The 12,177-nt window shown below is 35.8% G+C and overlaps 1 protein-coding gene across 1 annotated transcript in view; it reads left to right on the forward strand.

Moving 5' to 3' along the window:
• Window positions 1-8,200, forward strand: part of TNKS (tankyrase) — a 158,939-nt gene extending 150,739 nt beyond the window's left edge. The window contains exons 26-27 of the mRNA XM_037525996.2: window positions 1,506-1,662; window positions 7,964-8,200. Of these exons, the coding sequence (XP_037381893.1) occupies window positions 1,506-1,662; window positions 7,964-8,050 (244 nt within the window). The 3' untranslated portion in view covers window positions 8,051-8,200. The remainder of the gene's footprint in view (window positions 1-1,505; window positions 1,663-7,963) is intronic.
• The last annotated feature ends 3,977 nt before the right edge of the window (window positions 8,201-12,177 follow it).

Genomic DNA, 12,177 nt, shown 5'->3' on the forward strand with positions numbered 1-12,177 from the left:
CCTCCATAGCTACAGGGAAACCCCGAGATAGGTAGCAGAGGCAGGAGGCAAGAGCCTATCAGGTCAAGCATGATGTGACATAGGGGCTGAGAGTGGCCAGAGCAGAGGGCCCCGCCAACTGCTCAGGTAGAGTCCAGGGACACTAAGGTGCTGCCACACTGCAGAGATGGAGTTCAAAAAGCCTTCCTCTAATCATGCTCAGCAAAATAAGCCAGAAAGAAAAAGAAAAATACCAGATGGTCTCACTCATAGCAGGAATTTAGGAAACCTAAATAAGGGACCAGGAAAAAGACTAATTATAATAAAATAAAAGTCACAATCAACAAGCAACTATAAACCAGAGACACACTATGGGCCAGGCCGGGGGTGGGAGGGGTGGGAGGGGGGATTGTATGGGGACTATAACCAAAATGAAAATGCATATATTGTACAAAAATGAAAAATGATGTAAAAAATATATAAAATTAAAATAATAATTTAAAAAAAAAAAAAGCCTCCCTCTAATGTAGATCCAAACTATTTCTTCTTTGGCCCACAGGAGAATATGGTTAGTTTCTACCAAGCCAGCATCCCATAGGGTCATCCATGATGTCACACTAAAATAGTCAGCCAGACAGGATCCAGCTCTACTGGTCTGGCACAATTTGACTCAAAGTAATATCACTGAGTAGTCATAATGCAAAGATCAGACTTTGCTACTATAAACTACTTGATTGAATAATAACTATTTACACTTAACAATTTGACAGTCTTACTAATTAGTTAAAATGTTTATTATTTATATTAAGGATGAGCAAACTTTTTCTTTAAAGGGCCACAAAATAAGTATTTTCAAGTTTTGCAGTCCACGGTGACTCAGTTTTGCTCTTGAAGTACAAAAGCAACTATAGATGATACGTAAATGCATGTATGAGTGTTCAGTAAAATTTGATTTACAAAAACAGGCGGCAGACTGCCTGGATATCTAGGAGCAACCCCTTGTGAATATAATGTGCTTTCTTCCCAATCAGTCTTTCTTCCCTGTTTGACATTTATCTCGATTCACATTTTACCCATGTAGTATAATTTCCACCTATACATTTAAGCTAAAAATTTCTCTATATGAGCCACTTTTCTCATCCCAGTTTTTGCTTCATCATTGCAAGAAACCCAACCTTAATTTCAGATGCTGCTGCCATCTGCTTACTTTCTTCATTTTCCTCCCATCCATCCACACAAAAATTCTAGTAACTTTTTCACTAGTCAGCACTTACAGATAGATATTTCTTGTGATTGTTTCCTAAATCACTCCAAAATGACTATAAACTCAAGTGTAACTATTGAGCATGCTGTTTATAGTAAGTCGATATATTAGATCTCACCCCAGTCTTACTCATAAATTTGAAAATGACATTTAAATAGCTTGTCTTGTGTTAAATGTTTTTAAAAACCTAATAAACTCTAACAGCTACATCATTCTAAGTTTTAAAACTTCTTACAAAACGTTGCTTTCCTTTTTTCTTTAGACAAATGCTTTTCTGTAGAGTGACCCTTGGAAAATCCTTTCTGCAATTCAGCACCATGAAAATGGCTCATGCCCCTCCAGGACACCACTCGGTTATTGGGAGGCCAAGTGTGAATGGACTAGCGTATGCAGAATATGTCATCTACAGAGGAGAACAGGTATGTTGGTCATCAAATAATCATAGCCAGAAGTGAACATGTTGATACAGAAGGTGAAGACCAAAACCACATAAGAGTCAAAGAAAACTATTTAACTAAATGTCCACCACATAATCTGATAACATTAGTTGCTTCAAGTCAATTGTTATCAAAATTCTTTACATCAGCCTCACAGATAGAACCCACCAGTCACCTGTCAGCCAATTTGCCCAATTCAAATAAAGGAAAGACTGTGAAAAAAGGCGTGGAATCTCTTGCTATTCTTGAGGCCTGCTGTATGGAATTAATGCTCTGTACCCATGCCCCAGTATGACAGTGAAAAGCTAAGAGCAGCTGCCATTTAATGGATCTTCGTGTATTCATGAAATGCCACAGGCTTTTCCTATCAGTTGAATTGCTGTACTTCTGATCATAGAATGATTGCTTTCTGAGTTGTAAAGCCACAGTGCATTAAATTCTGCCTGAGGTTTCAAAATAAAATTGTCAGCAAGCAGGAAAACTTTCTATCATTTTCAATCCAGTCCTTATCTCTCATAATACTGTTAAATGTCTACCGATTTGTCTAAAAACAAAAATTAATTTTTCTGAACTGAATTGAATTTCAAATGGATACCTTCACTACACTGATGGAGAAGAGAAAAAAGAAAGAAAAAGAAAAATTATTTACAAGTAACCTATGAAGACTACTAGATGCCATCAGTTTTGGGAGGATGGGGTATAGGGTAGGAAGAAAAAATGGAAACAAATCCTGTAACAGATTTATTGGTTGTGGTATAGGGGAAGCAGTGAAATTCCTTTAGGTATATTATAGGGTTGAGCAAATGAGTGAATGGTTTGGTGTTGATTTGGGGAGCTAGGGTTCTTGCTGTAGAAGAAAGGACATATAGATATGGAATGGGGGAAGGTAAGAATGACTCTGTAGGGGTAGACTGAAATTGGAAATACTGATATGAACTCATAGTTTTTAATACATGTGTGTCTATCTATACACATGGGAATATATGTATGTATAGGTGTATGTATAGCAGTATATATGAGCATGTGTGTGAGTGTATATATTTGCATATGTTTCTCAGTACAATGCATTGAAAACAAAAAAAAAAATCCAATAGCAATGAACATACATAGTCCAGACCTTGGTCTCTATGCCTTTCCCAACTTAGAAGAACTTGAGCTCTTTGGAGAAGGAGCTAATCCCAGGACTGGTATAGTATAGAAAGAAACAAGTGAACATGGACCATCTTGTTATGCCATCAAATAAGGAAGTGCTTCCTGCAAAAAATGTTGGGAGCATGAGATGAGCACAGAGCTGAAGGAGCTTCCACTGGCCAAATCTGGAACAATTCAAAGCCAAAATAAGTACAGTGATAAATTTTAAACAATGGGGGGGGGGCAAAATTCATGAATCTGTATGAATAACAAATAGATACATAAATGAAGGGGGAAAGGATGGCTTTTGCTTATAGTAGAAAGACAAAAGCAATGGGTAGGCATAGAGTTCTGGATTAGGAAAATCATCACCTAGAACTCACTGTGGTAAAGGTAAGATCAGGCAAAAATTATCTGGTGGTAATTTTCATAAAAAGAAGGATATATGCATAGTCCCATTAGTTATAAAAGAGGTGGGGTGGGGGGACTGTAATTAACATTGGAAAAGGGGGACAATACTATGACTAAATGCTCAAAATTAACATACCCAATGAGAGACAGATAGAGTGTGCCTCTCCAGATAGTCTAAGAAGGCACAGCACATCGTCTAATCATTAATCCAGCCAAGAGCACATAACTTCAGTCTAATCATAATGAAAAATGTTCTGTTATTTTTAAGTGTGGAAAAACAATATTTATCAAAAATGTCAATATTATAAAAGACAGAGAAAGGTTTGAAAACTTTCCAGAATAAGTGAAACCCAAGAGACAAGGACAGCTCACTTACTATCCTGCCCCCAATTAGATCTGTAGTAGAAGAAAAACGACATTCATAGATAAACTGGCAAAATGGGAATATGAGGTTGCTCGAATGTAAGACAAATCCATATTCTTAGGAAATAGAATGTAAGAGAATATATGTATTCTTAGGAAATAAATACTGGGTTGTTTAGGGATAAAGAAACTTCATAATGCATATAACTTACTTTCAAATAACTCAGGGGAAAAAAGTGTCTGTTTATGTCTGTCAGCCTAGTATAATGATAGGTAGGGAGAAGTTAAGCAAATAAAACCTTAACCATGGATGGATATAGGTAAAGGGTATACAGGTGTCTTGAATACCTTTTTAATTTTTGCAACTTAATGTGTAAGTTTGCAGTTGATTCTCAAAAAAGTTTAAAAACTATCTTAAAAAAATTTGTCAGATTTTTTCAGTTTAAGTAAGACAGTCCAGATCCTAGAGAAAATACTTTCACTTTGATTCATTCGTAATTCCACTTTTAGAGATAATGTACTAATAATCCATGGTGATCTTACCAAAAAAAAAAAAACCTGTAAGGATGGTCATCTCTGTCTCATCATAATGAAAAATGTAAGCAACCTAGTCAATACAGAGAATGCTTAGGTAAATGATTAGGTAAATGTTGTTGTATTTTAAAAATGCATTTCTGTAATAATACATTAGACGTCGGCGTGACCAAAACATAATTATTATCTCTGGTTACTAAGATTATAAGTAATTTCAGTTTTATCATGTTTCTCAATATTTTGTAGGTGATGTATGGTTTAAGTATAATTTTATATTTGAATGGAAAGAATTAATAGGGATATATTAAAAATAATAATAGGTTTACATTTCTAAAAATTACTGTTCAACTGTTTCCCAAGTAATTTGACTTGATAATATGTTCAGTCTTACATCAAAAGAATTCTCGAGAATAATGTGGTTCAGCTCTTATTTGAAGGAAAAAGAACCTTGAAAAATGAAATGCATGTAGTATTTGTTTTATCTCAGGGTAACATAGTTGTTCTTTCATATCCGGGTATACTTATTATCCACATGGATATTATTAACTGTGATGTCTGCTAATCAGGTTGTTTCCCAAGAGCAATTCCCCCTGATTTATGGTGAGGTTTTCCTTTCCTGGCTTTTGTTCCATTCCCCTTAAATCATCCTTCACCCTTAGTACTTAACACCTTAAGAACACACATTTGAGGAATATTGTTTATTATTAGTAGACTTGTTTTTCCTTAGAAATAAAAAGGTATGTTAAAAATTAACTGAACTATACTTGAAAAGAAAAATGGTTCTGATATGAGTATGACTGGACTTGCAGACATAAAGAAGAGGTGTTTCCATGCTAGACCAGTGCTTTTTCTTAGCTGGTTTTTTTGAACAAAAATCCTTTGGAAGACAATAAGGAACATTTTGAGGTTGTTTACAATTTCAGGGTGGTTTATGGTCCTCATCCCAAGGCCATTTCTTGGATCCTGTAAGATTTTATACATATTTTAAAACAAAGGAAAGGAAAGAAAAAAAAGAAAGAGGTATTCCCTAGTCATTGATTGTTAGAAATTTAGCCTGTTTTACTGAGATCATAAGAACTATGCAGTTATTTAACCTAAAAAATGGGAGACTATAGAATAATATATATATAGAAGGGTTTTTAAATGTACAAAATTATCTAAGAGTGCATGATATTTCTTCTTCATCTCTGTGAAGCGTACACTGCAAGCAGTTAAGTTTAAATTTTGGCATCAAGCAGCAGCTCTTTGCCCACCTGTGTCTATGCAAGTGCCTCTATTTTTCTTTCTCCTTTTCCTAATAAACCTGTCCTTTTAAAATGTAAAAGATAAATAAATAAATATTCACCATAGGGATTTGAGTTAAGAGATTCCTGGAAGTCTACTACTAAAAGTGGTTACTGTAAATTTTCTTATAGAAAGTAAAAAAAAAAAAAAAGTTCCTTGCTTTTCCAGCCAGCATGAATTTAAAGTGACTTGACAAGAAGTAATGTTTGTTGGTCTATCCTGGGTCCCTCTATTCTACAGTTTAGTAGTTCCCTTCCCTTCAGTCCTTCTGGACTTTGATGTAATTGATCAATATCTCAAACTGCAAACAGTTAACAATTCAATAGCCTAATCAATGTGACTCAGAAGCACTCAGATAAGGACCTTTAAGTAATTTATGCCAGTAGAATCAATAATCTGCCTGACTCAAATGTACACTCCAGGAACCTCCTTAAATTATGTCCTAGCAAAAACCAAGTACTGTCATTACCAAGTCCTTTGCTTGAACATCTTTTCTGCAAGCAAAAAGAAAGTGTTATACAAAATACCATAGATATTAAATTTCCTCCTAACACAATGAGGTGTCTCCCGCGGATTTTTGACACTTTGCACATGCCAGCTTAGGTTATTTTGTAATTCCTCTTTTTCTGTGACTGACTTATCCTCCTGAACATGAGGGTCCATATCTCACACCAGTACCCTTTGCATATAGTAGATGTTCAACACGGCAGATGCTCAGATAACATCATTTCATTCACTGTTATTTCATTACAACATTGACAAGAAAAAAAAAAATTCCAGCCAATGAAATGATATCATTCAAGGTTTCCTTACTTACCATTTCACTTAAAGTTGCAGTTTTCAAGAACCTATCAGCAATGTTAAGTGAGGACTTTACTGTATTCTAGATGGATGGTGAATAGATTATTTTCTTGACTGTTTTAACCATTTGGTTATCCAAATCAGTATTTCCATTTTCCCACCAGTGTTGAGTTTTTCTACATTCTTTATACTCAACTCCAGAATTAGCAGTACCTAACTGACCTAGCTTGTTTTAATAACTAAAAACTAAAATGCCATTTAAACAACCTTTTTCAAGAATTAAGCTGTGTTCATGTTATAATAAAATTACAAACTTTTCTGTTATTGAAGCTTCAGATGGGGAAATCAGAAAAGATGAGTATTGGCTAGATACACTAGTGGTGGAAAACCACTACCTTGTTTCAGTCAAACCAGAACTCACTAGAATTTTGGAAAAGAATACTATGAGTGAAAATGGTGCCTTGTGGGTGAGTGTTGTGGAGGCTTTATAACTTTCCAAAGCATATGTTTTTTGCCCTTATCCCACTGAGACTAGTTTTTAATAAGTGATAATAATGTTCACAGTAATAGCTAATACATATAAGATTCTTATTATACCAAAGTTATTGTAAGATCTTAATATTTAATCCTCACAAAAATCTCAGTATTATTATTGTTCTCATTTATTGATGAGGGAAACTGAGACCCAAGCCATAACAGTTTCTGCCTCCTAAGATTAGAGGTATATAATGATAGAGATAATTCGGTAAATTTACCACGTTTGTTTATATATTACAAATATTAAACAGTTCATTTTTAATACTCTTTATTATCGTACTACTTATCCACATACAAGTAATTTGTAGATCAGCGTTCAACACATGACTTTTGAGCCCCAAAAATACTTCGCCCTCCGAAGAATACTACTTTTCAGGCACAGGCCATGTGAAATATTGTATCTTGTTTTATTTTTATGTTGTACTGTGCGTTGAAGGATTTCCATATTGTGTACTTGGTTTCAAGAGTCCCTTCCTTCCTATTGTTGTCTTCATAGTGATTTCTGGTTTAAGTTTAAAACAACTTCCTCTGCTCAGATTTCCTTTGCCTCTTCCCATCAAGAAGTCCTCTTCCCATTCCAGACACTGAGTCTTTGGTTCTATATACAACAAGAAAGAAGAGAGAATAGAGGGGGTCATGGGGGGATGGTAAGGGGCTCTAAATCTGAGTCATTATCTTTCCTGTAAAAGTTGCCCTTAGTCAACTTTTAAAAATGATCTCCAAAACCTCTAAATTATTGGTGGCTCACCACACCTCAACCTCCTTTTAGCTCAGTGTTTGTCATCATCTTGGTGATAATTTTAAATTGGTTCAGCAAAATTATTCTTTCATTTAACAAGCTTTTGCTGAATACACACAACATGCTGTGGGGTAGCATTATGCTAGGTGAGGTTAGAGGAATTAGTTTTGTCTCCTGCCTTTGTTTTCCTGCTTATGTCATGGCTCTCTAATGAGGGGTGAATGCAGTATAACTAATTTATAGTATTCACAGTGGAAATAATATTTTAACAGTTCTCTGGATGATACATTTATACATGTTTACATGCAGGTAAGTAGGTAGACCTCCTAATTGTTCAGGCACCTATTAATTGGAGGTCACTGACTTTTGGGTGTATGTAGAATATTGGTTAGGATCAACAGCCTCCGAGGCTTCCACATTAAATAAGGCTTTAATATTGCATCTACCAAAAGGGTGATCTGTTTTTCTTCCTGTCCTTTCCAGGCATACCCAGAATATCTCATCACATACCAGATCATGAAGCCGGAAGCTCCTTCACAGACTGCAACAGCCGCAGAGCAGAAGACCTAGTGAATACCCACTGGTAAAGGCCAGATCAGATTTAAACCTAGGACTGGATTATAATGAATTATTTCCAACAAAATCAATATTCTATAAATCCCTGACAGCCTAGAAATAAGCTGTTTGTCTTTTATAAAGCATTGCTATAGTGATGGATAATAGTATGAGTAACTGATACATACTCATCTGCTACTGTTCCCTTTGAGGAAATGTTTACAGGGGCGGCCTTTTAACATATCTCAGGCTCATTTTCATTGCAATTATCCACTTCTGAAACCAGATTGCTTTGATCAACACTTAGAAAAAAGAAAAGAACACTAATACTTTCCCAAAGGTTCACAATTCACATGCTACATTTGCTTTGTTATATATGGCACATGTATATAACAAATAGACACATGTGATTGGCTCATCTTTAAGTTTTTCCAAACTTGCATCATTGACGCTGTTGTTTGTTTGTTTGTTTGCTTGGTTTTTTGCTTACTTTGAAAATGAGCCAGAGCCTTCTTGAGAATATTTTGCACAAAGTCACACTGACTAAAATCATTAGCAATGCAACCCAAGCTTCTGGCTGAGCAAGATTTCGTTTCCACTTTTATTTTTCTTGATGTGTTTTGTATCTGTTCTTCTCATCAACATAAATTGAGATGGAAAGGAAAAACATCAAGTTTTGAAGTTTTGGTTTTCTTCTATTTTTCGACCAGTCTTACAAGGGAAAGATACAGACATCACCCTGATTTAGGAACTCCCTAGTTCAGAGAAGCCAAAGCCAGTGAGCGCTACTTGCTCTTTCCAGTACGAGCCTGCTGCAGAAGGCTAGGGGCAATGCCAGGCCTTTGTCCATGCAGAGCCAGGGAAAGGTTTGTGTGGTGCTGGTATGACACTCAGAGGGGAAAAGATAGGGAGGGCTGTGACGCAGAAACAGTGTTACAAGGCGAGGAGCATGTGGCTCTATCATGTTGCAGTAGAAAAGGATTCCCCAGAGAAGATCCTTCTCTTTACTTACTCTGTACCATCGAAATCGTCGCCCCCAGAGTTAGCTGCCTTATTTCCAAATTCAGTGGAATTACTGTATATCATTAGAGTCATAAAAATATTTCTTTATTCTTCCCCTAGTTTAGAAAGCTGGGATTCAAATCCTGTTTAGTAGATAGATATACGCAAATGAAAGAACTTTTTGTTACTCCAGAGTTGGGGTTTATTTTGATGAGGTGCTTTAAATAGCTTATATATAGGTTTCTGCACTACATTTTTGAACCATTTCTTCAAACTTCTTATTAGACAGGAAAACAAAAACTGAAACCAAAGCTTTTTCAGTTACTTTTTGAAGTGAAGGTGGAGAAATACCATAGTTTCTTCATGACATTAGTACTTAGTTTTTCTTGTTTTAATCAACATTTGCCAACTGTACATTCACACTTGAAAGAGGTTGTCCATTGTCATCCATATTTACACTAGCCCTTTTCACCTTAACTGAATATCACATTGAATCATCATTTACTTTGTCATGCTGTGCATCTACTCAGCTTTGAAGCAAAAGTAATGTAAATGTGAAAAAAGAGGAGAAATAGTGTGACACAAACTTGCCATTTCAACTTAACATCCCCAAATTAATTTTTTTTAATGCAGGCTGATTAAGCTGTGATCTCATTTAATCTCCTACAGAAAATCAAAATGGTTACATACAAAAATTCTAGAATAGGTCCTTAAAATACACACTTTGCTTTCCTTTTGGCTTGAGTCCAGTGTTATCACTAAGCATTGGGAAGTAGTTGAGTTTTATAGCTGAATCTTGCTTGCATGTTTCCTCAAAGTCAAGAATTAGCCTCAGTTGTTGCTTCTATTGAAGTTTTAGTGGCCCGAGCTGGGTGTTTGTGTCTTGGCTATTTGGTTACTAGCACTAGAATTCCATATGAAGCTTTGAAGTTTGAGTTTCATTACGAGGGCTTTTTTCCTCCTTTCCTGCTTTTTTGCCATATGTTAGAATGGGTTGAAGGAATTGGCATCTGTGTAGTTTTAGTAGCTGTGAAAGTGTGTATTACTTGCCTCCCCATTTAGATATAGTTTAAAATGCTAAACACAGCTGTGATTTTTAGTTAAGTAAAGGGTTAATAAGGTATGGGTATCAAAAGCTTTTTATAGCTTCATTAAAAAGGTAAGCCACTACCCATATGTGGCTCAATATTGTCTCCATCATACTGATTAGATGAATGGATGTGCCAGTTAAACGTCGGCCTTACCCTTGAGAAGGTAAACTGTGGTTCACTATTTAAACTGCCAATGTTATGTATCTGATGTTCTGTGTGCTGAGTAAAGGTACTGTGTAAGAAAGACATTTGCAGTGCTTCTTGTCTTGTAATGATTCAAGTATATAGTAGTTCTTGAAAGATTATGTATATATTATTCATCCGCTAAAGAAAATGGGTTAGTTGATATCTCACAGGAGCCAAATACATTTTTTTCAAAACTTGAAAACCAAAGGTCATCCTGCTTGCACTCAATCAAGCTAGCAAAAGTTGGTTACATTTGGAATTTCACCATCTATAGCAGTGTGAGAAGACTCTTTGCTATATAAAGGTGTGGTATTTAGTTAGGCTGAATTCCATTAAATTTCCTGTATATGTTGAGGACTTCCAATATGGCCTCCCCTCAAATGGCCCCTCTTTCTCAAATGCTTGTAAGAGAGAATCTGGCTTTACCACAGTTCTCAAATCAAAGGGCTTCTAGACCTGATGCTTCCAGTTCCTAGGCATTCTTGCCCAGCTAGATACTTGACTCAGGCATAAACTAAGTGCTCTGGGCTGGACACTTTCTCCCTGGACTTGGTCTCCTTCCCTCTTCCTCAGATTGATACTCTGGAAGTAAAATTCACTTCAAAAGTTACAGTTGAAGTGACTTCCCTTCTCCTTAGTGAGTCTTGCAAAAGTAGACTGTATCTCTGTTTCCATATCTCAACCAGGCCTCATGTGCTCAACTTAGGCCTCATGTGTTCTGCTCAGAAGAGTTTACCACTTTGTCAACAAATGATAGCATGGAGCCCAGAGACTTAATTCTATACAAGTAATAGCAGTATGACTAGATTCTTACTTGCCTTTTCACTCTTGAAGTTTGGAATTTTGGCTTTTCAAGCAAAATATGAACAATCATAGGATGTTTTCATGAAGTAGCATCTTTGGCTCATTTGAACTTGATATTAGTAGCTAGACTAATTTCCTTTTGCTCTCAAAATAGCAGAGTGCATTGAAATATACAGAGAACTGCCTGGATGAGGCAAATAAAATAATAAAGATTAATATCCTACTCTAACCTTTATACAAAAAATGAAATTTTGGTGTATGCTGGGAGGACCGAAAGCAGTGAGTGCTCTAGGTTTTTCTCTAATTCAGTCCATCTCCCAGTTGCACAGCAGGCTACTGAATATTGCTACCGTCCCCCTCCTTTTAAATGTGCACTCCCTGGATTCCAGTAAACAGCCTCTCAAACAGAAATGGTGTATATTTTACCCATTGTGTCCAGTTTCCATTGGTATGATTTCTGTCAAAAATAGCTTCTTTCTCTGTTTTCTATTAGACTAATGATCTTGCATAGAACTATAAATTGTAGTCAGTCAGAGGACACTCAAAACTGACATTAAGGTAGGGTTTCATGTGTCATAAATCTATTTAAAGACAAACTACAAAGAAATGAAGATAGTAATTGTGAAGAGAACATTTAAATTTTGGTTAGACATATCTAGCATATGAAAAGCAAAATGCGATTTGAAAACGTGAGACTTCTTCAGACAACTTGCACATTCTGAAATTCATAGACAAATGTTTCTTCTTTAAAAAGCCTTAACTATGGCAGAAATTTTTTAACTTTTTATATTCTAATAAGAAGTTGTAATTCCATTTCTTAGTGTTTGAAAGGTGTCAGTGAGTCAGATATGTCTTCCTCTGCTTCACACCTACCTATTAAGCTCATTTGAGGGCATTGTTTCGTATGTCAAGCTCCCTTGAGTGCAGAGGAGCTGATATAAACAATCCATTCCAATTTTTCTATGCCTGAAATTCCTCGCTACCAGATATTCTGGTTTGGAGAAACACTAGAAAGATTTCAAAACCTATTGTTTACTCATAAAGTAAAACCTTGTAGAA

This window comes from Talpa occidentalis, unplaced genomic scaffold (genome assembly GCF_014898055.3).
Source record: "Talpa occidentalis isolate TD23 unplaced genomic scaffold, MPIMG_talOcc4v2.1 talOcc4.4, whole genome shotgun sequence".
Classification (NCBI taxonomy): domain Eukaryota; kingdom Metazoa; phylum Chordata; class Mammalia; order Eulipotyphla; family Talpidae; genus Talpa; species Talpa occidentalis.